Genomic DNA, 27,846 nt, shown 5'->3' with positions numbered 1-27,846 from the left:
ATCTATGCAGAAACTTTCATATTAAATATATATTTGAACTTCTCACTAACCTTGTCTGCTAAAATACTCCAAGACTGCAGGTAGGCATTATTTGCAGCAGTCTGTTCAGAACTCCTTTTACCACCAAAAGATGAGAAAATCTCATTAATGGCCCATTCATCATACTCATTCTACAACCAGTAGACCCCCTTTATAGCATTGTAACAAAATGCAGAACAAAACAGGATCCAAAATTGTAGTAAGATAAGGGCTGGCGACCGGAAGATCACACGCTGTACGGAAAGAGTGAAAGGTCGACCCTCCCTTGTCTCCGCCCCTTATAACATGACACGCCTACTGCTGGGAGTATGAAGGTAAACTACTGCGCAATAAACGAGGGAGTTGAACACCCACACTGCATGTGCTGACTGTTCCTTCCCCAGCCCAGGTCGGCTGGAGATCCGCCGGTATAGCCTTGATATGTAACGAACGCTACATAGTGGTGACCCCGACGTGATCGGCTGCAGGTAGCAGCGATGGAGCTCGCAGAACTCGTAAAGGTACTAAAGTCGGTAGCGACGGAAGTGGGCGAGGATGGGGCGATAAGGAAAAGGCCCACGGGCGACTGCATCCAATGGATGCTACTCCGGGGAGTGCTCGGCGCTCCCACAGAAGTTTTTGGACACCCCAAATTGGGGGAAAATACGCAACGAGCTGACAGAAGCGATCATAAGTAATGTTGGAGGAGCCAGTGACCGGCTTCGCACCTGGGGAACAGTAGAAAGGGTGCTCAAGAAGGGGTTTGCAGCAAAGCGGTGCTGGCTTGCCGCACGTAGCGCGCTGATGGGGCATGAAGTTCCTGGGAACGAAAAGCCAACGGGTTTAGTCTCGGAGGGGACACAGGCTGGCTGGGAGGGAGCACAGCCGGGGGGGGCTGACCCAGACTGGCCAAAGGGCTATGCCATACCATATGACATCATGCTCAGCATATAAAGCTGGGGGAAGAAGAAGGAAGGGGGGGAAGTTTGGAGTGATGGCGTTTGTCTTCCCAAGTAACCGTTACGCATGATGGAGCCCTGCTTTCCTGAGGATGGCTGAACACCTGCTTGCCTATGGGAAGTAGTGAATGAATTCCTTGCTTTGCTTTGCTTGTGCGTGCGGCTTCTGCTTTACCCATTAAACTGTCTTTATCTCAACCCACGAATTTTCTCACTTTTACTCTTCCAATTCTCTCCCCCGTCCCACCGGGGGGTAGTGAGCAAGCAGCTGTGTGGTGCTTAGTTGCTAGCTGGGGTTAAACCACGACAGTTTTTTTTGGCGCCCAATATAGGGTACAAAGGGTTCGAGATAACAACAGATTTAATTGGAATGTGCTAGATCGAAGTTATAGCAGGTATTGCTGTTTAGCTATTAATCGGCAGGTTTCTGTGCTTGCCACGGGGCTTGCTTGCCTTACTGTATATTAGAGTCTAATGCTTGTTAGTGGCTGCTTTTTGCTTTCGCTGCTTGCTGTACTGCTGAACTGCTTATCATCTTACTCCACTGTGCCTGGGAACATTTTGATAACAGCAATGGCCATGTGCCTGGGCTGGCAGATGGCCAGGGCATCTCTGCTGGTTTTCTGTACTGCTGTACTGGACAGGCTGGAACTCCAGTGTGAATTCGAGTTGAAGGGGTGGCCTGTGGGGCACAGACGGGGCCGTCGTTACTGGGGGCTGAGCCAACAGAGGAAGGGGAGGCGCAGGGAGGCTATGGCGTAGCGGGAACAAAGGAGTCGGGAAAGGTGTTCCCGTTACGAGTGGGGAGTCTAGAGCAACCGCCCATGGAACCTTCGGCACCTTCTGCACCGGTGGATCCGCCACCTACTCAATACCCCTGGGGCGAGTTGCAACAATGTGTGGAAAGGGAGCTGACTGATAGGTTGCTGGATTGGGTCCCGGCGGCCAATGTGGAATCCCAGCGGTATTGCGAACTACGTGAAGGAAGATGGTGGGAAGGAGAAAAGGAGGGCAAGACACCATCACCTTCTGAGGACGCCCAGTTGCATCCCAGTGATCGACGGGTGCTGGACACACAGAGAGCAGAGCGCAGGAAAAGATCTGAGGAACAAGGAGAACCGGCGTCACGGCTGATGACATCTAGGGGGGGTGGTAGGGCTCCCCCGGCACTGCCAGTGATACCTGAGCTACCAGAGGGACCCCTTACCCCTGGGGCAGTGGGAAAGCGAACTGGTATTACTTTGCAAGATGCTCGCTCTGTGATTGTTGCTTATCCTGTGTGTTCCAAAGGTCCCCTCTGGGAGGCAGGGGTAAACCCTCGAGGGTTGCAGCCCAACCAAATATGGCAGTCTGATGTTACAATTTACAAACCCTTTAATCCACGTAAGTATCTGCATGTTACAGTTGATACCTGCTAAACAAAATGCTCTCGCAGTTATTTTACATTGGCAGGACTTTATGGCGCAACTTGGCATCCCACAAAAAATTAAAACAGATAATGGAGCGGCATATGTCAGCAAGAAGACAAAGGACTTCTGCGCACGCTGGGATATTCAGTTGAGTCATGGTATTCCCTACAACAGTACGGGCCAAAGCATTGTAGAACATGCGCATCGCACATTAAAAGGGTTACTCAACCGACTTAGGGAGGGGGAAAATATAAGCCCAGGAACAGGGGTTCCCCTTCCCCTTGACCCTCCCTTATTTCGGGCACAGCGTCTGTTGACGACGGCACTAATTACCTTAAATCATACCATTTGAGGGAACACCTATAAAACCCAGACTGCAACCCAGGCACATTTCTGGCTCGATGAGAACAAAGGGCCTTACCCTTTGGTTCAAGTACGGGACCTGCAAACCCGTGAATGGAGGGGCCCGTATTCCCTCCGTTGTCTGAGACGTGGGTATGCCCTCCGTTGTCTGGGACGTGGGTATGCGTGTATGCAAACTGAGAAAGGGATGCTAGAATGGGTACCAAGTCGAAATATTCGACCGTATAAACATTAATCAATTTATTGAGTCTTATCTTGACAGGTTACCATTTCCCTATGCATCCTGATGGTGTGGGGGAGCAATGAGGGAGCCGCGACGAACTACTGGCTGGATTGGGCAAAATCCATGAACATAACGGATGCGTGTCTGTATATGCCGGCTATTGGACAAGCCTCTACCTGTCTATTGTTCACCCCCTACTTCGCTAGAGATAAGGAGGACAGTTGCTGCCACAAGTCAAACCAGAGCTCCACTATCCCAGGCTTACAAAACTGGAATGTTAATAATGCCCAAACTTTTAATAACTGGGCTCATAGTCTTGTTATTTGTTCTTGTCCTTGCTATGCTATTACCCTGTCTATTACACTTAATTAGGTATTCTATGAGTTGTATATTAAGAAGTCTCACCACATATCGATTATTTTACGTGCAGCTTCCCCAGCGAGATCCAGAGCTACTGGAGCTAAGGGAGGGGAAATGTAGTAAGATAAGGGCTGGCGACTGGAAGATCATGCGCTGTACGGAAAGAGTGAAAGGTCGACCCTCCCTTGTCTCCGCCCCTTATAACATGACACGCCTACTGCTGGGAGTATGAAGGTAAACTACTGCGCAATAAACGAGGGAGTTGAACACCCACACTGCATGTGCTGACTGTTCCTTCCCCAGCCCAGGTCGGCTGGAGATCCGCCGGTATAGCCTTGATATGTAACGAACGCTACACAAAATCTCACCCGTCATCACTGGACATTATTTAAGAATTAGCATTAGATGCTGTGATTCATGGAGCAGATCATCTTGAGTGCCATTACGCGGCATGTGCCGGACAACTGGGGGATCAGGCTCAGCCAGCATGGGTTTATGAAAGGGAGGTCCTGCTTGACTCACTTGGTCTCCTTCTATGACAAGGTGACCCACTTAGTGGATGAGGGAAAGGCTGTGGATGTTGTCTACTTGAACTTTAGTAAGGCCTTTGACGCTGTCTCCCACAGCATTCTCCTGGAGAACCTGGCTGCTCACAGCTTGGATAAGTGCACTCCGCGCTGGGTTAAAAACTGGCTGGACGGCTGAGCCCAGAGAGTGGTGGTGAATGGAGTCAAATCCAGTTGGCGGCCAGTCACGAGTGGTGTTCCCCAGGGCTCAGTGTTGGGGCTGGTCCTGTTCAATATCTTCACTGATGATCTGGATGAGGGGATTGAATGCACCCTCAGTAAGTTTGCAGATGACACCAAGTTGGGTGGGAGTGTCGATCTGCTGGAGGGTAGGAAGGCCCTACAGAGGGACCTGGACAGGCTGGATCATTGGGCTGAGGCCAACTGTATGAGATTCAACAAGGCTCAGTGCTGGGTCCTGCACTTGGGTCACAACAACCCCATGCAACACTACAGGCTTGGGGAAGAGTGGCTGGAGAGCTGCCTGGTGGCAGAAAAGGACCTGGGGGTGTTGGTTGACAGCCACCTGAACATGAGCCAGCAGTGTGCCCAGATGGCCAAGAAGGCCAATGGCATCGTGGCTTGTATCAGAAATAGTGTGGCCAGCGGGACCAGGGAGGTGATAGTGCCCCTGTACTCAGCACTGGTGAGGCCACACCTCGAGTCCTGTGTTGAGTTTTGGGCCCCTCACTACAAGAAGGACATTGAGGGGCTGGAGTGTGTCCAAAGAAGGGCAACAAAGCTGATGAAGGGTCTAGAGCACAAGTCTGATGAGGAGCGGCTGAGGGAACTGGGGTTGTTTAGTCTGGAGAAGAGGAGGCTGAGGGGAGACCTTCTCACTCTCTACAACTACCTGAAAGGAGGTTGTAGTGATGTGGGGGTCAATCTCTTCTCCCTAGTAACAAGCGATAGGACGAAACGGAACAGCCTCAGGCTGTGCCAGGGGAAGTTTAGGTTGGATATTAGGAAAAACTTCTTCACCGAAAGGGTAGTCAGGCATTGGAACAGGCTGCCCAGGGAAGTGGTTGAGTCTCCATCCCTGGAGGTATTTAAAAGAAGGGTAGACATGGTGGTTGAGGACATGGTTTAATGGTGGCCTTGGCAGTGATAGGTTGACGGTTGGACTCTATGATCTTAAGGGTCTTTTTCAACCTTAATGATTCTATTATTCTATTGTATGATTTTGACAGTCCAGATTTAAAGATTAATGAATTAATGTAATATTTACAGGGTGGGGGGAGGGAGGGGGTTGGTTGGTTGTTTTGGTTTTTTTTGGTTTTTACCATGGAGTACTGAAATGAAGATATTCCTTAGTTCTAGCTTCTCGATATAAATGAAAGGAAATACTTCAGGCCAGTGGAGAATTTTCATTCTACTACCGTTAATATTATTTATATTACTTTTGAACATAGAAGCAAAATCAGGATGGAATACTCTGTTATCTTACACTTGGACTAAAGCCATAACCGGAGGACAGACACGCAGAAATTGCATTTGAATGTAAATGAATATTAAAATAAAACTTTTTTTCCCTTAACCTGTTTACAGTAAGGTATTTATTGTAAATGAAGTAAATGCTGGCCATAGCTCATTATTTGCATGATCATGCACAGCAGAAGAAACTGAAATATTTTTTAGTTTTCCCTTTTTGGTTCTCCACATTTGCTTGCACAGATCTAGGAAGAGGAGTGAGTGCTAATAAAAACTCTCCATTTCCACACTGTGACACATCATGACCAAGATACACGTTGTTTTGGGAGTGGCAATGTGCTGCTGCTTATAGAGACATTTGCAACAGGGCCTTCTGCTGCTGAATTTGAAAAACAGAAACATCCGGAGTGCACCAAACCCAGTCCTCAGCATTCATATGTATATTAGCATATTTGTTTTTATTTTAGTTTAAAGCACACATCAGCTAGCTTTCTTGGTATACTGTCTTACTACTTGTTGCCTACAGTGTCTTAACATTCTTTTCTTCATTTGGACATAATTTGACAAACACTAATCTTTTGAATTAGTTTTTTTCTGTATCCCAGCAGGTTCTTAAGATTAGAGCTTACATAGAAGACTACTGTGTGGAACATACTCATGGTCATGCTGCGACTTGATATAAATTACTCCATGTTGTGTACTGTACCCTCTCTAGCATTATACCAAACATAATCCTCTGTAAAAAAACAATAGCATGAAGTGCTTGAAATGCCTCCGTCTCCATACTTTCATTTTTACACTGCAGATATCTATATTGTGCAAATATGCATATAAAACCTGATCTTGCACTCACTGAATTCAGTGGGAATCTTATAAGGTTCTCACTGCAAACTGCATCCTCCAGTAGGATATGGTGTAGATAAGAGTCCTTGCTCTTATTGCTGGTATCATATCTAAATTAATTTAGACTAAAATTATTTAAATATATAATAGTATGGGAACTGAATTCTGACTATATTTTCATTAGTCCTATTGCTTTGCATGTTGAAGGTTCTAGAGAAATTAATGGACATATCTGGCATAGGGGTGCAGTACGTGATGCAGAGATCCCTGAATCTGTGTTCTTATAAAACACAAAATACAGAAATATTTGTAATACAAACAAAAATATGTCTGTATGAGTATGGCTGAATTAACCTAGTGAGATACCTTAGCTAATGAAGACTCTAGTAATGCATTTGTATGGCTAGTTTACTTCGAGTTCAATGGAATGATATAGACAGGCCTACTGAATTTCTCACTGAAAGAAAGAAATCTAGACTGATCTTGCATCCTAGCTATGGCATTTGAACGCTTCACCACTGTTACTTATCTACTATCCCTTTATTCTAGGAGATAAGGAAGTATTGTTATTTCCATTTCAGACATGTGATTAAGTAAGATATAGAAAATAACATCATCCTTGTAATTCTTTGAAATTACAGACACATCTAATTTGAACTTTTACTAATTACAACAATATGGCTGGAAAGCAGGAAAACACAAATCTTATATGTAATGTGCTGGATAAAAAGGATATGCAAAGAGCCATTAAATTTAGATTGGTTGCAAAGATCTGGAAAAGAACCGACTTTCTGAAAGATAAACATGCACAACATCATCTCCTATTAAATCACATGTCAGTGAAAAGCTAGCTTCATCACAAAGTCAAGTGCTGACAATTTCTTTTCTTGGTGTTCAGAAAGAAATGTTGTCTATGTATTTACCAGAAGCATGAAAACAGACACTTTTCTCTCTCAGAAAAGGAAGTAGAGAGGGGTCTATGATCCCATTCCGTCTGTTACACCAATTAACAAATTAATAGCCTTAGCTAGACTCAGGGAGCAGGAAAATAATACAAATGATAGTCTTAGAAACCATGCCTCTCCCTGACTAACACACTAGATATGCCCATATGTGGATTTACCTTAGTCTTCATCTATGGATTCTCATTAATGTTGCTCTGAAGATGCAACAGCCTGTAGTAATCAGAATTCCTGGAAAAATATAATAATACCTATGAGAAAATCACATGGTTTTAACGCCTATCTAGAAATCTTTCTCATTTTTTTCTTTTTAAGATAAGAAAAGGATATCAGCATTGTAATTAAATCATATGTATTCCTTTGAACAATATTCTTATGTTGAAAGTCCCATGTAAATAATTTGTCTGAGTTCATGGCTTCTTAATGAGAACAGTTTGAAGGTAGAAAGTGTAGCTCATACAAATTAGCTTTTGGGAGAAAGACCCTAATTTGGGGTAAAATTCCCTCTTAGTTGATTATATGTTTTCACTGGAGTCCTTATGTTTCACTAACAGAGACCCAGTAACAAACAGTTGTTGTTCAGTGTTATGAGAAACATGAAGCATTGTACTACAGCATCATTATTCTTGTCTTCGTGCAAAATCGGTATCATTTGGCTATTCAGTCTGCATGAAGAAATATCTGTCAGTATATGTACATTAACTAAAGAAAAAAGATGCCATCTATAAATGACATTTTGAGCTACTTCCTACTGTACATAATTTTCAGTCAAATTTCTCTTTTATTTTCATAGGCTTGTATTATGACTATGTTTTAATATCAAAACTGGACTATAGCTAGGCCAGATGAACCTATACACAACCATATGTATTTTTCTGAATTTGGTAATGGAGGAGCTTATTAAAAGTGAAATTCTGGCTTTAGTTTAAGTTAGTGGACCACCTGTTACTGCTTTCAGTAGGTCTAGAATGTTATTATCTATATTTAAGGTTATGATTACTATATGTACATCCAGTATGGAAGTTTATGAGCACATTTTAATGGCTTTTATGGTAGAGTTAGTGCCATTTCTACCATTTTACAGATTAGGAAATGGAGAGAGAAAGTAACATGTCAAGGTCCTGCCAGTAGAGACAAAAACAGTGCTAAGTCCCATATTATCAAGTCCTCACTGGCTAGGTCAGTATGCTAAACCTTTCTGCACCTTGTTTAACAAAAATGGGGAAAACATCTTGCAAAAATAAATGTCTAAGTCTCTCTCAGCTTGGATTATTTTGAAACACTGTTCTTTTCCAGACATTTAGAAAACAGTAGGTGTGTGATTCCCCAAAAAATGACTTAAAAATCTACACTTAACAACTAAAGAAATAAGTGATTTATGGCACTAGTGTGTTTATAATGGAACTTGGAAATATTTAGCCAATTTTAAAAATACATTTTTATTAAAATATCACGGTTAAAATGCTTTTAAGAATGTAATCATAATGTTTTATTAGGGATGCTTGTGTAAGTAATGATTTCACATGGTTATTCACTAAAGATTTGGTATGATCTTTTTCTTGATAATTGTAAGTTTTCATTTTGATTCATGAACATATTTTCTATTAATGCAGAAGTTATAATGACAGGTGAAAGAGTGTTTTTAGCCCTTGAGTCAATAAGTCAGGGCACTGAAGTCACTAATAGGCCTTAATTGCCTTGATGAGTCTCACCTGGGCCCCACCCTCTGGCAGGAGCTCCTTTGAAGTTTGTGCTTGAGTGTTCAGTCATTCCTAGAGCTGCAGTGTAGGTAGGTTTGTCTTTGTCTCTAGCTGCTGTGTTCTGGGTGGATATCAGACCCACATTGCAGCCCCAACTCCTGGCGCTCCTGACCAGGCTACTTGAACTGCTCTAACCCCAGTGCTGTTGGTGAACTGTTGGCTGCTCTCTGTGATGTCTGGCCCATGGGTTGCCTGCAGATCCTGGCTCTGTCCCCTCTTGTGGAGCAGCTCTGCCTTTTCCACTTCCTGATGTGGTAAGTCTTTTCATATAAATTTAAAAATATGTGAAATAAAATAGTTTGTTTATGTTATTAGAGTTTAATCTAGAATTTTGTTAACGTTAGGACAACCAGAGAAATCAAAAGGATTAAAAATATCATTACTTTGGTACAGAGACTACCACCTGGAAGATGCAAAACTTATGAGTGTTTGTGAATTGCTGTGGTTAAACAGCTGCTTCTGATTTGGTGATTTATGTGATATAGCTATTTGTGTCCAAAAATAGCAATTTTAGTTCTGGATGTCTGCATTTAAAGCAAGGAAATAACAGATTTGAAGTATAAACACTGTAGAAATTGCTGAGCATTTGCATATATTGTATAAAAAAAAAAAAAATCTGTTAAGGAGGTGTTGTAAAAGAGCCATGTTTTTCAATTATCTGCTGAGGATAAGGGATTATGTAACCTGAGACTCTGAGCCTGGCATAAAATGCAGCAGCACAGTTGTGTTTTAGGAAAAGACTGAGAACATCCAAGCAGGATTTTTGATAGTTGGAAAAAAACCAACACAATAACAGCAACAAAAGTTACCTGAACTAGATAATATTTTTTTTTTTCTTAAAAGGAATGCAATCTTTAGTGGTTTTTAGTGTTTTGGGGTTTTTTTTCCCTCCTCCTTAAAGATGTATGAAATACAGGTTTTAATATCTCACAGACACAGGATGAATGTGAATACAGGAAAGCAATGCAAGAGAAACTTAAAATGAAAGCTTGACTGCAAATGTGTTTATTGGTTTTTCCCTAATCTTTTTTGTATCATTACTATAAGATTAAAAATATTTTAACAGTGGTTGTTTCCTTGGTTCTAAACAAGCTAAAATCTTTGTATTTAACTTATGAAATCTAACTACTTAATATTTGTGCTAACAGCCATCACTTTAAACAAAAGGTCATAGAATATTTTAAGTTTTACTTTGGTATGTTTATAGAAGGAGCTATCACTTGGTATAGTATAAAGGTCTGATTTATATTAATGGTGATGCAGAAAGCTCATTTATTGTGTCAGATTTCTTGAATTAATTGCTAATTCCAAATTCATTCCAGTAAAAATGTAGTTTTCTTAAACTTCAGAAGTCAGAATAAAAAATTGGTATAAACTTACAAATAGCTGTTGGCTTTTTAGTAGTATCTACAGGAGGAGTTAATTAGGTTCTGCTGAGGCTAATTGTGAAATAAATGGTTCCAAAATATGAGAGATCATGAGGGTATTTTACAACTGTTGCTCTGAGCAGCTTATCAAAATTGTTAACTGTGGTACAAAGAGCATGTGTGTGCTTCCTTCTGTTTGTATTTCCTAAACTGTTCACTTCATATAAGCTGTTACACTCATAATCATGTTTATGGGCAAAGGGAAACGCATATGATATGTGAAGTCAAGAATTTCTTTTTAGTGTAACTGAAATTTTCACAGGGTAGTCATTATTAGTCTGGGTCTCTCTCTTACAGAAGGGGAAAGAATATGTCTATGCAGGAAAAAAAGTCTCAATACTAATGCACTTAGAATTGTTATACATGCATTTTGTAACTTTTTACCCCTTCTCCTAATATTATGCATGACCTTGCCCTGCTCCTCTGGGTCCTAAGATCAGCAGTTTCATTCTGGTGTTGGTAGTGGAGGTGTTAGAGTGAGCCATCAGTATCTGGAGTCCTTCACTGAGAGGAATATGGTGGTGGTGATTTCCTTTTTTTCTTGGTCTTTATGCCTTTCTATACATTTGCTAACACGTTTTTCTACCTTACTTTTTCCTTGTTGATCTGCAGCACCGTGTTATATCCAAATTTACTATATATGATGCCTTTTACATATGTTAGATACTATTTGCTCTCTTTGTTACCCCTAAAATAATTTTTCCCAGTTCTGCATTTCTTTAACCACTGATGTGAGTTGTTTCTAGCCATTGGACCTCCAGTGTCAAGCCTCACTTACAGTCATCCTGTGCTTGCATTTCTTTATGCTTCCTCGTGTATCTCCAGGCCTCAAGGCCTCTGTTGTCATACCAGGCCTGTATTTCTTTATACTACATCATAATGTTAGGATTGAAAAACATGGTGATACTGTACAAAGGTAACTGTAAAACAAGTTAGTGGTAGACACCTGCTTAATTAGAAAAATTGCTGTTACAGCTAAACCAGGTGAAACAAAGCTGCAGGAGGCAGGTGAAATAAAGTTCAGATAAAGTGCACCTGAGAAGCCTCTGTTAGGAGGCCTTGCAATCTCAGTACAAAGCTTACCAAAGAATTCTAAGGCTTGCACCTGACAGCACTTTCTTGAGCTTCACTGGAGGTACTGGACTGTTAAGACAAAAATCTCACTGGAATATATGGATGGGATCAACAAAACAATGTTGTATTGCCAATAATAAGACTAGGATTTGAGCTGTGATTTGATATTGCATTCCCAAGTTTAATAGAGTATGTATTCATACAGGTATTATTTTTGTGGTATATTTTTATTCATTTAAGGTAACACTTTTTTTTCCAATTATTTCACATGTGGCCTTATTGGGCCTGGAGGTATATCAATGGTATTTTGCTAACTATCGGTGATTGCTTCTCATTCTTTTGGCTAAGAATACATGTGATCATTTCAGAAGAAAAATACAGCCATATTCATTGTTATATGATTTGGTCTGAGCTTCTGGCAAATATGTTTCTGTTTGCAGCCTGCCTTTCTCCACAAGGAGCATTTTGCATATACTAACTGGCTGGAATCTTGGGCAGAGCTCTAGCCCAAAGAGACTACAGGGCTGCTTTATAGTATAGTTTATGCCCTGTCACAGTAACAGGTGCCATAGCTTCTGTCAGACAGCCACAGAATTACCTTCCTCCTTGATCTGCCAAGCTTCCCTTTCACTATGTCCTGATTTCTCTAGCAAATTGTAGACTGAGCGCTTGGACTTTAACTTAACATGACTGGACTGATTTCATGAGGTCATATTGATCAGTTCTGCAAACCTGCCTTCCATCTTCCATATTTTTCTTCTTTTCTTTGTCTTGCCACTTCTCTTCTTCCTGTTCTTTGCTATTATGCTTTTCTTTGCCTGCCTTCTCAGCCATGTTTTTCAACTTGAAGAAATGAAAATAAGTCAGTAATATGGGGACATCTAATGTGTATTAAAGCTCTTCATTTTGAATGCTAGAATACCAGTTTGAAAGTTGCTACCATGTTCCATTTTAATATCAGTAGAGGAAACAACTGTTTTGAGACATTCTAGGTTGTGTTGTTATAAGTGAGCTTGTTGTTATTGTTTGTCTATATGCTGACTTTTCCTCGTTGCTTTTGTGGATATAAGAACTGAAGGGTACAAGGCTATATGCTCTGGGAGTTTCCTGAGAGACAGCCACAATGAACTGTATTTATTATAAAGCCAGAGCCCTTTTTACCTTTTTTAACCTAAAACAGAAGCAGCATATTTCTGCATAACAAAGGAGAAAACATTTATGAAAGAGAATAAAGACTTGATTCTTTGGATTAAGAAATGTTTTCCCAGCCTTGTACTATGTTTAGTCTAGGTTTTGATTCTAGCTCTGCATGTTATTGGGGTATCTTTGTCTATGTTTTCTTTAAGTGATTGTTGTTAAACTTGCTGTCCCAAGTGATTTTGAGAGACTGTGGAATTCAATTATTAGGGAGAATTTGTCTGGAAAGAGTTATAACACTTTCTCTCTTTTTTTTTTTTAATTATCCCCCTTAATGTTTAAGAAACCTGCATAAAGGATCTAAATTTTAATAGATATAAAAATATAAGGATAATCTTACTTGTTTAAATTAAACATTCCCCTAGCCCATTGATCTTTCTCAGCCAGGTGTTAACAATGATTTCCCAGTGAAAAATGTAAGAATGGGGATAGGATACACTGATTCTTTCCAAATATGTTCCTGGTCTCTAGAGACTGTGGATAGCAGATGTTCTTTTTTAATTTTTGTTAGGTCTGGATGGGTTACACTTCAGTGTTTGCTTGAAAAACTTGAATCCATCTAAGCTTTCAGCATCCACAGGGTTCTGTTGTTGGTTTGGGTTTGTTTTTTTTTTTTATACTGGGGGGGTGGGGTGGGGAAGGGAACAAATAATCTTTACTATCTTTTCCAAGACCACTTGTAATTTGGTGGTTTGGGTTTTTTTGTGTTTTTTGTTTGTGTTTGGTTTTTTTATAAATCTGTGCCATGCTGTTCTGTCAGTCATTTCTTCTCAAGCTAAAATGTCCTATTTTATTTCATTTGTCATTGCATGGCAATCATTTCCTATTACTGATCATCCATGTCGTTCTTCTTTAACCTCTTCATTTTCACTATTTGTTTTTCATGAGAGAATCGGAGCTGCCACAGCAGGTAGAATTAAAGTGATCCATGAGTTTGTATGATGGTGTTATTGCATCTCCTCTTTTGTGCTCTGTTTCTTTGTAAATAATATCAGTGAATAGTGTTTGGTTTGCTTTTTGACCATTACTGTGATCAATTTTTTTTCAGTAGAACCATGTATTTTAACTCTTGAGTCTCGTTTTTGAGTGGTAATGTTCAGGCATCATTGTGTAGATTAAATTGCAGTTATCTTTTTCCTATGTGCCTTACCTTACAAATATTCAATTACATTCAACTTTGACTTTTGTTTTTATCACCAAATCACTTGTTATTGTGAAGACCCTAGTGATTTCTACAAGCTTTTGCAAGATCATTAGGCTACAAATCAAGAAACTGAGCCATGAGCAAAACACATGGATTTGAGCAAATAATATCCTCTCCCCTTTCCTTGAACTTTCCATGTGTAAAATGAGCTAATCATAATTTGCCTTTCAGCGTAATCCGCTGTGTATCTCAATGAACTTTCTGCAATACTGTTAAAGTAGTGGTAACTATCACTTGCCAAGTGGTAACTATCACTTGCTTAGTATGAACTTGCATGATGCATTTCTGACCAGGATATGTTCCATCTCTCACTTGAATGCCTAAAATCAAGAAAGTGCTTGTGGGTTTTTTTTTTTTTGTAACTCATGTGGATCTACATAGTGTCTGTTGTTGAAAATAATTAAGATCCTCAAATGTTATAATTTGCCCTACCAGCCAGTTGCTGGCTGGATAACTTGTAAATGTTGAGACAGACTGAGATATTATTTCTTCCTACTTGGCCGTTTATTTAATAGTATTTTTATCTTATTTGTATACAGCATTAATATGAAAATATCTACATAAATATAGATATCTTCAAGTATGGCTTTGTCAGCTTTTTATAAAGCCTGGAAATCTTTAATGGGAAATACCAGCAAGGGTGACTATGTAAACCACTTGACATCTGTCTGTATTTATAAACATAGTTTTCATTTGCTGCAGTTTATTTACTCTTGGCACATATAAATGAAGTGTGACAGACACCCTGTGGCTTCTATTGATGAGAGGATTAATAAAGCTTGTACTTTCATTATGACATCCTAAGCCATCAAGCATGAATACCTCAACAGTCATTATTCAACATTGACACATATTGCATTGGTAATCAGAAATGACAGAAGACAAGAAGCTGGCAGAAATACAATTTTCAGTGCTCTCAAGAATAATCTGTGATTTAATGTGTCCTTAATAATATATAGCTGCCGACTTTGTACACAGTTTCAGACTCATTTTTAGCTATATCAGTTGTGCTTTAAGGGCACGTTAAAAAAATCTTCTTTGTATACGTGTTTTGCTGAGATGAAAGTGCTACCTAGCACCAACATGTTGTTACCTGATAATGCAAACCATCATGGCATTGGATGCTAGAGCATCTTTTATGGGTTTATTTCAATATGTAGTCTTCATTAAATACCCTTGGCAGGCCTATGTTTTTCCCCACATATTAACAAGGAACAATATGGTAACTTCAGGCAAAGTCCTAAGTAACTCCTGGAATGTCCCAACAATGCCTGTAGAAAAGAGTTCCCTGATTTCAGTCACATAGGAAAGGGATTTAATGCTGATGTGTCTCATATGTAGATTCTTAGGTCATTTGAATCATTCAAATTACTCATCTAGGTCATGTGGAGGCAAGGAGCATACCAAAGCTCTCTGTGTTTTGGCATCTAGCCTAGGTACTCTACTGTTTCTTATTTCTGCTACATGGATCAAACCTTTCAGTAGTGTATACAGGGCTAAAATCCGGCTCTTTCTCCAGAGTGCTAATCCTGGTAGTGTCAATAGACCTTTATTGTGGATTTGGTGGTAGATGTTGACTCCTTTTGCAAGGAAGATGTTAAACAATTTTTAATTCTGGAAACCGAGTAATAGAATCCTGAGAACTTCTATTTCTGGTCTGTGTTGTGTATCTAGTCTACTGCTGGGTTGCTAGGTAGTCTTGTCCAAACTACTTCCCCTCTCTGAGTGGGGTTTTCAATGGGCTGTGGTCCTGTCAGGAAAACTCTGCTCTGTTCCATTGTGGGCTCTCTACAGGCTGCAGTTCCTTCTATCTGCTCTGGTGTGGCGTCCTCTATGGGCTGCAGTGAATACTTCGTCTGACATAGGCTCTTCTGTGGGTTGCAGGACATACAAGCTCTGACACCATGGAACACCTTCTCTCTCTGACCTTGGTGATCCCTCTCCTGTTTTCTGCTCTTTTTGTTCCCTCCTCCTCTCTGTGATTTTTTTTTTTTCCCCTCCCCCCCCATATATGTTTTCAGAGGTGCCACAGACTTGGCTGATGGGCTCACATTTGGCCTGTAGTGGGCCCATTGCAGAGCTGGCTTGAGCTAGCTGTCTCTATCATGGAGCAGCCCCTGACCTCTTCCCACAAAAGCCAACCCTGCTACTGAAACCTTGCCACATACACCCAATATACCTATACAGAAATGTATAAATCTTTTAACAGCAAATACTGGAGAAAAGTAGACCATCCATAGAAGAACAATGTTACCTGCATGAGTACTTTGAATTCAAAGATGCTGTTCCTCCTATCCCAAACACACAAAAAAACCACCAAAAAATGAGAGGACAAAGCACCTATACTACGTTCTCACGCAAATTACAATGTATGCAAGTTATGTCATGCTATCCAGGTGCTGAAATTTGTTGAGTATCTAGTGTTCTATTTGCTAGATATTTAATGATTTCCAATTAAGTACAACCCTCTTTTGTATGTGCTACCCATACTTGCAGTGTAATAGTAGCAGTCCACAATATTACCCGCACTTTCCTCTCAAAGGTCATTGAAGAATACTTCATAATCTGGAAGTGCATCCTTGTAATTATACCTCGAAGGATATTCCAGTGAGGTTTTATTTCAGCTATCCCTTTGTTAATGTAGATGTTTGACTATTGGGAACTTTTTACATGGAACTGTCTTTTGTGCCTCTGCTGGAATGAGTTACTCGATGAAATATAGATGCATGTGCAGTCTAGTCCTATAAATCTGAGTGCTTTTATGAAAATATAACAAATCACAGCTGAGAATTCATTTTACAAATAATAAATTGCAAATATGAAGCTGTTTATTGATAACTTATTGTAAGTTATAGGAACCTCCCTGTTCCCAGCCCCTACTCCCCGCCCACCATTGGCCCTAAATTCCAAAGGAAATTAGCTTATTTCTATTCCTTTGTCAAATTGTGTTGAATATGCCAAAGGGAGATAAACTGAATACATTTAATAGGAAGTCAGACTACAATCCAGAGCAGACTGGTGTTGTAATAAGCTATGATTTTCTTTTTTCTTTTTTGACTTAATCAAAGAGGTTGCATAGTCCTTTAAAATAAACATTCAATACCTTGCAGGCTTGTATCCCTAGTAGTTCTGTGCTAAAATTAGGTTTTAATTTGGTCAAACTGTTCTGTTCTGTCCATTCTTTCTGTTCTTGTTGATTCATGCTAACTACTGTTGAGCAGGGATGGGATCCACCTGACTGACTAGGGTGAAAGCATCTCTGGCAGCATATTTGCTAACCTAGTGAGAAGGACTTTAAAATAGACATGTCGAGAAAGTGTTGTCCCAACCTGAAGAGAAATGAAGGCAAGGAGGTAGTGGCCAAAAGATAAAGTGGTGGAAGAAGCTCTTTCTACGCCTTCTGTGTAAACAGCGCAACTGGAGTGCCTCTCACCTGTCATTACACAAATGCATGCACCATGGAAAACAAGTAAGAACTAAGTCTGTGCACAGTTGCAGATCTGGATCTAGCTCCAGTTCCAAGCCTTGTTTAAATTAATGGATATCACTGATGTGCTAGGAAAAAAAAAAAAAATCGCTATTTTGTATCAGACTGATTACTCTGTATATGGGTGTGTTGTCTTTTCCCATTTATTGAAACTGAGCTGAGAATAACTGGGCTCAAGGAATCAAATTATGTGAAGTTGGGGTGATTCTTATTTTTTAATGAGACAAGCTACACTGGAGTTGCTGCTGCTAGTGATGTCTTAACATGCTTGAGTATAAGAAACTCACTTTTATTGTTCTCTTTTTCTCCAGTCTATGCATTTAGTGTTTTACATACTTATTTTATAGATAAACAAATGCTACAATTTACTCCTCCTATCGTATCATTTGTTGCCAAAGATGATCATTATTTGCCACCTGAATCTGGAATTGGTTCTCAGTTTGTTATTCAAATTTAGTAGTGTAGTGTTTTCCAAAAATGTGTCCATGCACACAATTATAAATGTAGCTATACTGAATTTTCCTTTTAATCATGTCAAGATGCCTTCCTTGTCATCAGTGGCTGATGAAAGTGTTAAGATTTCTCTTTATAATTAGGTAGAGTTCTTCTCCTCTATCTGGCAAATATGTAAGAGGAGGCTTTTTTTCTGTTTATACAAAGCTCTGCTAGTAACTTGCAACAAAGAGTGAAGCCCCTTGCCCTGTAAGAAGTTATGAGTTATTAGAATTATTCCTTGAAGTTCAGTGGAATTCAGATGCAGAGCTATAATGAATGACATATCTAGAAGATATCCTTTTTATGCACAGTATGTAGCAAATTCAAAATGTCCATAATACTTACTGTTACATTTTCATGTTTTAGATTAAGACAAACAACAGGCTCCAGAGAAATTATATTTGTACTTCCTCCTTCTAAATATAAGCATGTTTAAATTAGATTAAGGAAAATAGATCTCTATCTGGATTTTTAAGTTGATATGTCACACAAAACGTCAATTTATTCTAGTGACAGAAAATGAAGATGAAAAGGTGGGTTGATCTTTATGAATGCTGACCAATGGAAACCTGTTTAGTCAGTGAAACAGTATGGACTTCACCTTGTCAGCTTCATTATCTGGGATTTTTTTTAACACAATGACTTGTAGATAGGAAAAAAAAAAAAACCACCACAAACACCTAAACCCTCGTAGTATTCAAAATGGTCAATAGTAGTTTGTCATTGATTTCAGAGGGAAAAGTGAAGTAAAGCACAGGCAGTCAGAAAGAGTCAGTCAGATGAAAGGTCTGTGTAGGTTTCACATGTGGTTTGGGGGGGGGTACTAGTTTTGCAGCAAGTTTGATTCATTTAAGTACTGAACAAAAATGTTCTGTTTGATTTGATTCAATATATCACTGGGCTGTGGAATATGGGTTGTGATGTAACCTTTGCTAAGAGATACACAAGTCACAGATGGGAGCTTGCTGAAAAAAATTAAACACTGTTTAAGCAATTTCTTATCTGCAAGCAATGAAGCAGGGAAACAACAAAAAGTTGTGTCTGAGACATGTGTGAAGTCAATCAGGCTAAATGTAATTTAAATGGTGTTATTGAAAGGGTGAGCCAGAAAATGGATAGTTAGTCCTTCAAAAGGGAAATGATACTCGAGTGGTGATGGGAGAAGGTAAATGAGGTCTGTATGTCTGAAATGAAAAAACTGGCCTTGCAGTAAATACTCGTCAACACTTTTGTAGGAACAAAGTTCTTGTTCAACATTCTTTTGTGAAATTTCAGAATTTAAGGTTTGTAAATATAAGATTTTTCTTTACTGTACTGTGGAAAGGTTGGTTTGTTTTGATTAAAATTGTACTTAAGCAGAAACTACTTCCTAGTGTGATCTTGAAACACAGCTTCATTCTACACTGCTGGAGAGTTGACCTGTTTTGTAGGATCCTTTTTTTAAAGTTTTATTATTTATAAAAGAGAAGTAGGTAGAATCTGAAAACTGAAGCTAGCTAGCAGAAGGGTCTCTTAAACAGAAAAGAAATTTTGACTTTTTCTTTATGAAGTTAAGGAGGTATATATTACTTCTTCCTATTTCTTTTTACACTAGTACCAAAGCATTCAGCTACTAGTAGAAAAATAAGTACATATCAACCACACCATTATGTTCAGAAACAAGAGATTCTAATGAAACTAAAATTGGCACATCTACATATAATAAGAGCCCCTCCAAAGTTTTATAATTGTTTTAGAATTCCAGGTTTATCACCATCAGTCATTATTTATTGGTCCCATTCTCTCAGAAGCCATGAATGAGTGTGTAGAGCCTTCCAGGAAGCTCAATGGTAGAGTCCAAATCTGAACGGGTAAGTGGTATTATTTTAAATAGTGGCTAAATATTGAAAACAATGCAAAGATTTTTTTAGATGGTATTACAACAGAAAAATTATTTAACTTTTTATCTAGAGCTAGTACTGGACTTTGTATTCTACCTTGATGTTTGGACAGATGTCATCATCTAATTGAGTGCAAATGTAAAAATGAGCAGCCTGAATTAGACTGAAAGATCAGAATGTTGTTATATAGTCCTGTCACTGAGTCCATAAAATACATTTTCCTGAAGATTTAAACTGTACCAAAAAAAATATGGATGAGAGAATCTTGGGCACTGCTGGATAGTAAAAATGAAATAATTCTATCTTCATGAACTTTAATTGCAAGTAACAACAGTACTATTGGTAACAAATTGGACACTAGTCAAGATATTGACCCTTGTAACATCCAGCATAACTTTGCTGTTATCCAAACTGTGAATAACTGGTGTGCTCAGCTGGTCTGAGGATGGCTTTTGAGAATGGTAGGAGTACATGGGAAGATAGTTCTTGAGATTTTTTAACAGCTTGAGTTAAGAACCTTCTCTAATCAATTTTATTTTTAAATGAGGTACATAGTCATGTAATGATCACGGAAATAAAATAATCATTCTCACTTTTTTAATTCTGGGTATAGTAATCAAGTATAAAACAGTTCTATTTAAGGAAGTTGGTTGTATCAAGTCTTCTTTCAGGTATTGTCGTGGTTTAACCCCAGCCAGCAACTATGAACCACACAGCCGCTCACTCACTCCCCCCCAGTGGGGTGGGGGAGAGAATTGGAAGGGTGAAAGTCAGACAACTCCTGGGTTGAGATAAGAACAGTTTAATAATTGAAGTAAAATAAAATAGAATGATAGTAGTAGTGGTAGTAATAATAATAACATAATACAATAATAACGTACCAAGCAAGTGATATACGACACAATTGCTCACCACCCCCTGACTGATGCCCAGCCTGTTCCCGAGCAGCAATCCCTTCCCCCCCCGGCCAACTCGCCCCAGTTATATACTGAGCATGACGTCATATGGTGTGGAATAGCCCTGTGGCCAATGTGGGTCAGGCCCCCTGGCTGTGCCCCCTCCCAGCTTCTTGTACGCCATGCAGAGCATGGGAAGCTGAAAAGTCCTTGACTGGTGTAAGCACTACTTAGCAACAACTAAAACATCAGTGTGTTATCAACATTATTCTCATACTAAATCCAAAACACAGCACTATACCAGCTATGAAGAAGAAAAATTAACTCTATCCCAGCTGAAACCAGGACAGGTATACAAACAGGAAAGGGCTTCCTCTAGCTTCTGACAGTATGTGGCTCAGGAATTAACATCTTCTGTCAGGCATCTTATCTTCATCATTGTGCTTAATAGCTATAGGTGGAATTTTTTTTTGCTCTTTATATGTTCTCACATGGATATCCAGTCAAAATGAGTTACAGAGGTTAATTGTGCATGAAGTAATTTTTTTCCCTGTTTTAAATTTGCTGCAAGAAAAGGTGATCTTTTTCCAAGCTAAAGAGATATAGTTTAGGTTACTGTAGAGGCAGTTCTGTACCTTTAACCATTTAAATTTTCACATTTTCTGTGTTTGACTTTGTGGCTGTGGAAGACTGACTGCACAATGTATTCAAGGTACAAATTTGCAGAATGGCATAATAATATAGCATGTTCATAAATCTCTACCCGTTTGCTTATTCTCATGATTGTTTATTGAATATCTTCTGCTGCGTTCTGTCAGACAAGCACCAAACTTGACAAATGAGGAGAGGAGTCCTCATAGAGATCAAATAGGTTATTCCAGCATTCAAAACTGAATTATTGAGACCAAAATTCATATGAAAGGATAATACAGGGTGCCATCAGATGCACTTGTCCCTATCTCATTCTTCTTGCTTAAGTCTGAATCAACTGAAAACAGGCAGATTTGTTTGTTCTTACCCTGGCTAACCTCTTAGTGAAGTCAGTGGAATAAATACTCAGTTGATGTAAATCACTGCCATTCTTGTTTAAGTTCACTGAAATCACCTGGGATTCATGTCAGTAATTTTGCCTTGTCTGCCTGAGTTGGGACTGCAAAAATCCAGCAATAGATAAAGTGATATTATGGCTTAGGTATTTTTGTTCTCTTTTGGCATTTTGTTTGGGCAATAATGTTTCTATTACCAAGTTTATCCTGATTTGGGGAGGCCTGTCGTGCATTCATGTAGCTTTCTTTAAATACAACATCCTTCTGTAGTTTTTCTTTCTTGATTTTTGTAGATCATGCATATCAGTCAATTACACAGCTTAAGGTAAGCTAATAATTTGCTTGGTGAATGGGCTTTGTATATGTGTGTGTGGTATACATCTGTATGTCTAATAGTATGTAAGAAAAACTGTACAATCTCTTCCTCGTAGATCCTTGCCTATCGCCCTTGCTGTTCAGATCCTGCTATTGCAGCATTCCTACTGTACATTCTTTGAAGATTTAAATTTGTCATTCCTCAAATACAAATAACATTTTACTGAGGTTTGAATTATTAAATAAACAGTATTCATAATAACTTGAGCGCAACTCTTAAATGGGGATTTTCAAACACTTCTGAGCATTAAGTAATAAATTCTTACAGATCTATATGCAGGAAGGTATTTCTTCATTCTTCTAGTAAGTTTTCATATTTTAGAAAGTCATCCAGGAAGTGTACAAATTCACAGGCAAAATAGGACAACTTGAGTTCTGATTTCTCACTACTTACGAGACAGACATAATCCTTACATACTTGCTGTCAGAAAATGAGGATGTCATCTCTGGACATAAACCTAAGTTTGTCCCTATATCTTTTCTTTGAATAAATATGAAAGCATAGAGAAATGATAATATAGTCTAAAGAAAGATTCTTATACAAAAATGCACATAAACTGCAATCGTGTCAACCATTCCAAAAGACTTTTTACAAGGCTGTTCAAAACTATTTGCAAGATTTATTAAGTTGGAGGTACATTGCTGAATATAATTCATCATATTTTGTGTCTGCAATTTTTAACGGTTGACTGTTGAACCTTTACAATAGACTAAACAGAAAAGGCATTTTGCTTAGGCACTTTCCTTCTGATAAAGGCTTAACGAAAGGTTTCAATGAAGCATAAAAGCCCCCACAACCCCATCTGTAAGCATACATATGCACATGGTTTGTATTTCTAAGGATAAACCATATTACCATGATAATGCACTTTCTTGCCAAAATTCCAGGCCTTTAATATGCATAGTTTTAATTTGCTTCATAAAGTGAGGAACTAGGGAGAGCTTGTGGGGAGGGCAATAAGAGTTCTAAGCTTTCCACAGTGCAGTTCAAATGGTGCAACTAAATGTTAACTAGTATTTGTGATAGTTTCCTCTGGTCCCATCCCAGTTAGAACAGTTTGAAACAGTGAAAAGCATATAGTCTAAACCATATCTAACTTCTCTTTTGCCATCTGTACATTGTGGAGTCTTACGTATTCTTGTGCTAATTTGCTTTTGATTAAGATGACCTTTAGTCACAATCCTGAAAGAAACTGTGTCTGAATGCAAATTCTTCTCAAATGAAGATTCTGATAAGCAACCTGTCAATACTCATTCCTTAGTAATGGAGAATATTTTTTCCCTAGATATGACAGAAATCACTTTACAGAACAAATTCAAGCTTTCATCACCAATGAAACTCATTGATATATTGTGATCTGTCTTCACTACCACCATGCATACGTACTGTCTGCTACAGCAGTGCTAAGTAATTATTTCTGGAGACAAGACCTGAGCAGTGAAAACCTAGGCAAAGTCAAATGTGATATAAGGATCATGCCAGGAGCAACAATGTAAATGATTGGACAAAATGCATCTGGTAGATGGGATGAATAATGAGTGGGAACAAATAGAATGGAAGACAACAGGAAAAAAAAGCATAGATAGTTGCTCAGCTGACCATTAAAATCATAGAATCGTTAAGGTTGGAAAAGACCCTTAAGATAGAGTCTTAAGTCTTAATCGAGTCTTAATCAGTCCAACCACTGCCAAGTCCACCACTAAACCATGTCCCTAAGCACCACAGCTACACATCTTTTAAATACCTCCAGGGATGGGGACTCAACCATTTCCCTGGGCAGTCTGTTCCAATGCTTGACAACCCCTTTTGGTGAAGAAATTTTTCCTGGTATCCAATCTAAACCTCCCTGGTACAACTTGAGGCCATTTCCTCTTGTCTTATTGCTTGTTACTTGGGAAAAGACTGACCCCCACCTCACTACAACCTCCTTTCAGGTAGTTGTAGAGAGCGATAAGGTCTCCCCCTCAGCCTCCTCTTCTCCAGACTAAACAGCCCCAGTTCCCTTGGCTGCTCCTCATAAGACTTTTATGCTCTATACCCTTCACCAGCTTCATTGCCCTGCTTTGGACACGCTCCAGCCCCTCAATGTCCCTCTTGTAGTGAGGGGCCCCAAACTGAACACAGTATTCAAGGTGCGGCCTCACCAGTGCTGAGTACAGGGGGATGATCACCTCCCTGGACCTGCTAGCCACGTTATTTCTGATGAGAGCCACGATGCTATTGGCCACCTTGGCCATCTGGGCACACTACTGACTTGTATTCAGCTGGCTGTTGACTACCATGCCCAGGTCCTCTTCTGCCAGGCAGCTTTCCAGCCACTCCTCCCCAAGCCTGTAGCGTTGCATGGGGTTGTTGTGACCCAAGTGCAGGACCCAGCACTGAGCCTAATTGAACCTCATATAGTTGGCCTCGGCCCATTGATCCTGTCTGTGCAGATCCCTCTGTAGGGCCTTCCTACCCTCCAGCAGATCAACGCTTGCACCTAACTTGGTGTCATCTGCAAACTTACTGAGGGTGTGCTTGATTCCCTCATCCGGATCGTTGATAAAGATATTGAACAGAACTGGCCCCAATACTGAGCCCTGAGGAACACTTGTGACTGGCTGCCAACTGGATTTAAGTCCATTCACCACCACTCTCTGGGCCTGGCCATCCAGCCAGCTTTTTTACCCAGCAAAGCGTGCGCCTGTCCAAGCCGTGAGCAGCCAACTTCTCCAGGAGAATGCTGTGGGAGACAGTGTCAAAGGCCTTACTAAAGTCCAGGTAGACAACATCCACAGCCTTTCCCTCATCCACTAAGCAGGTGACCTTGTCATAGAAGGAGATCAGGTGAGTCAAGCAGGACCTCCCTTTCATAAATCCATGCTGACTGGGCCTGATCCCCTCGTTGTCCTGTATGTGCCATGTCATGGCACTCAGGATGATCTACTCCATGACCTTCCCTGGCACTGAGGTCAGGCTGACAGGCCTGTAGTTCCCTGGATCCTCCTTCTGGTCCCTCTTGTATAGATGAGTGTCACATTTGCAAACTTCCAGTCAACTGGGACCTCCCCAGTTAGCTAGGACTGCTGATGGATGATGGAAAGTGGCTTGGCGAGTTCCTCTGCCAGCTCCCTCAGTACCCTTGGTTGGATCCCATCCAGCCCTGTAGACTTGTGAGAGTCTAAGTGGTGTAGCAGGTCACTAACCATTTCCCCTTGGATTATGGGGGCTTCATTCTGCTCTCTGTCTTGCAGCTCAGGGGGTTGGAGAACAACTGGTCTGACTATTAAAGACTGAGGCAAAGGCGGCATTAAGTACCTCAGCCTTTTCCTTGTCCTGTGTCACTATGTTTTCCCCTGCATCCAATAAAGGATGGAGATTCTCCTTAGCTCTCCTTTTGTTGCTAATGTATTTTAAGAATAATTTTTTTCTTGTCTTTTACAGCAGTAGCCAGGTTAAGTTCCTGCTGGGCTTTGGCCCTTCTAATCCTCTCCCTGCATAATCTCACGACATCATTGTAGTCCTCCTGAGTTGCCTGCCCCTTCTTCCACAGGTGGTAAGCTCTCCTTTTTTTCCTGCATTGTAGCCAAAGCCCTCTGTTCAGCCAGGCCGGTTTTCTCCCCTGTCGGCTCGTCTTTTGGCACATGGGGACAGCCTGCTCCTGTGCCTGTAAGATTTCCTTCTTGAAGACTGTCCAGCCTTCCTGGACGCCTTTGCCCTTCAGGACTGCCTCCCAAGGGACTTTGTCAACCAGGCTCCTAAACAATCCAAAGTCTGCCCTCTGGAAGTCCAAGGTAGTAGTTCTGCTGACCCCCTCTCCTTATTTCTCCGAGAATTGAAAACCATCATTTCATGAACGCTGTGTTGAACAGGATTTTTCTGGCATACTGCATGTTACATGTGCAACTAGATAGACATAAAATTTATCAGTTTCATCCTCTACATGTGCATTTACAGTACTCCTTTTTGCCCATTTTACTTCAAGGGATTGAATTTAAATATAAAAATTAGCACACAGCAGGAAGGATCAAGGTAGTTTTCATCTGTCTTCCTTTATAAAAGTCCTTCAAAACTGTATATTTGGTATATTTTCCATCCTGTATTTGTTCAGTTCTAGTTCAAGTATAGAGTGCCAAAACCAGTTTAACCTCCTTTGTTTTATGTTTCTGCTGAAACCAGTCAGCAAATAGTGTGAAATTTTAAAATTTGGTAGCCTGAATCTCTGTGTTGCCTTATGGGCTCAATATAAAAATTTTAGTTATTATTTAGAGAGTGCTAGGTTAGAGAGTGAGCGGAGGATTCTGGTTTATCCGGTTCACACAGCCGGTAGGAAATGCTGCTATCCTGTTTCCCTAGAGTTTATAAGGAGTGTGAACAGAGGGGGATGCATTGGGGGACAGCTCAGTCAGGGCATGAGTAGGAGGTGGAGGTTGATTTCATTTGCAGTACATGTCAGCTGGACACAGGAATTGTGTGTAGAGGTATAGATTGTAAAAAATGAAGACAGTCCAATGCTTTCTTGTTATTGTCCCACTTCAGTTCCTGTATCGCTATTTGCTAGTTCTTTGGTAGTTACTTTTAACTTCCTTGTAGTGTGAAATGGGACTCAAATCTGAATGTTGTCTTATTTTCTTTATCCTTGCCTTCCAAAAAGGGAGGCAGAAATTGCTGTCTCTAATAGAAATTGGCCGTGGTGATAGCATCAAAATGAAGTGGAAGATGGTGGTTCAAGCAGAAAAAAAGATGATGCAGAGGATGACTACATGTGCAGGAAACATGTGTAGCATTGTTCATTTTTTACGGTATCTTCTGCAGTGTAATAGCTGCTGAGTATTCTGGCAATGCTTTTGATCAGCTCTGTTTAAGATGTTGAAATTGTATTGCAGGGTTGTGCATACGTTTACTGCAAGATATGTGATATCAAGTGTTCTTTCACCCATTATGTCATGAAAGAATCTCTGGCCCTCATTAAAATGTTTTACTCCTACTCCCTAGATGTGGCATATTCAGGAACTGCATTTTGGATACAGTTAAAACAACCTGCTCTATGTGACAAGACTGCAAACTCTGGTGACTGACCCAGCCCCACTGTGTTGTCATTCATCCCTAAGGCTCTCTTCTTAAGAGCCTGCTATTATCCATTAGAAATAGTGACAACAGACAACTTGAAATCACCCATTTGTGTCACCAAGTCCCCAGAAACAAAATTCAAAATGCTCTGGGAAGGGTAATAGCGCAGGGGAGTTTATGGAATACTATTCAAGAAGTCGACATTGCAATTTGCACAGGGCCCCATGAGTGTACTTTAAATCCTTGTTTTGTCTAGATCTTGCCTTTCTGATACTTATGAGTAGCCTGAATGCTTAAAGGGAGGAAAACATCAAATTAAAATGTATAATCTATATTTCTGGGTGCTTGCCTTGCACACTGACACAAGGGAGAGAGAGAAAAAGAGTGTTATCTATTGTTGCGTGCTGTTGCTGTAGAGAATAAATTACACTGGAAGATTTTTGACATGAGATAAGCAAAGGTGTTTCATCATCATATAAGAGAATCTGTTTTTAAAGATCTTGCGTGTTCCTATCTGCATCATATATTAGATGTAGAATTCCAGAAGTAGATGCAGACTGAGATTTTTTTTTCTTATGTTAGTGATACTTTTTTCTAAAAATATAATAGTTTGAAATTGAAACAAGGGAAATGCAATGAAAATTGGAAACTAATGTGTATATGTTTATAGCATACAGAAGCCATGTGTCTTTAAACAGAGCAAATCTATTTACCATTTTGGGTACACTAACACAGTTTAATAGACTTATAACAGTGATAATTGATCTTGTTTGCTGGACAAAATATCACTGGCAATGATTGGGACAAAGAGTGGGATT

The 27,846-nt window shown here is 39.9% G+C and overlaps 1 protein-coding gene across 5 annotated transcripts in view; it reads left to right on the top strand.

Annotated features, from left to right (window-relative positions):
• Positions 1-265: 265 nt before the first annotated feature.
• Positions 266-27,846, top strand: part of LOC148052171 (uncharacterized) — a 112,501-nt gene continuing 84,920 nt past the window's right edge. The window contains exons 1-4 of one of the 5 annotated variants that reach the window (XR_015699096.1): positions 277-2,533; positions 3,012-3,566; positions 3,959-4,176; positions 5,213-6,086. Coding sequence is in view for 1 of the 5 variants with exons in the window: in XM_087733725.1 (XP_087589851.1) it covers positions 9,078-9,148 (71 nt within the window). In the remaining 4 variants the exon portion in view is untranslated. Of the gene's footprint in view, positions 2,534-3,011; positions 3,606-3,958; positions 5,095-5,212; positions 6,087-9,034; positions 9,149-27,846 lie in introns of those variants that run through there. The other 4 variants (XR_015699098.1, XR_015699099.1, XM_087733725.1 and 1 more) reach the window with 4 other exon arrangements.

This window comes from Nipponia nippon, unplaced genomic scaffold (genome assembly GCF_047370975.1).
Source record: "Nipponia nippon isolate SJK-2023a ecotype South Korea unplaced genomic scaffold, ASM4737097v1 scaffold_5, whole genome shotgun sequence".
Lineage (NCBI taxonomy): Eukaryota > Metazoa > Chordata > Aves > Pelecaniformes > Threskiornithidae > Nipponia > Nipponia nippon.
This window is presented reverse-complemented; position numbering and strand designations above follow the sequence as displayed.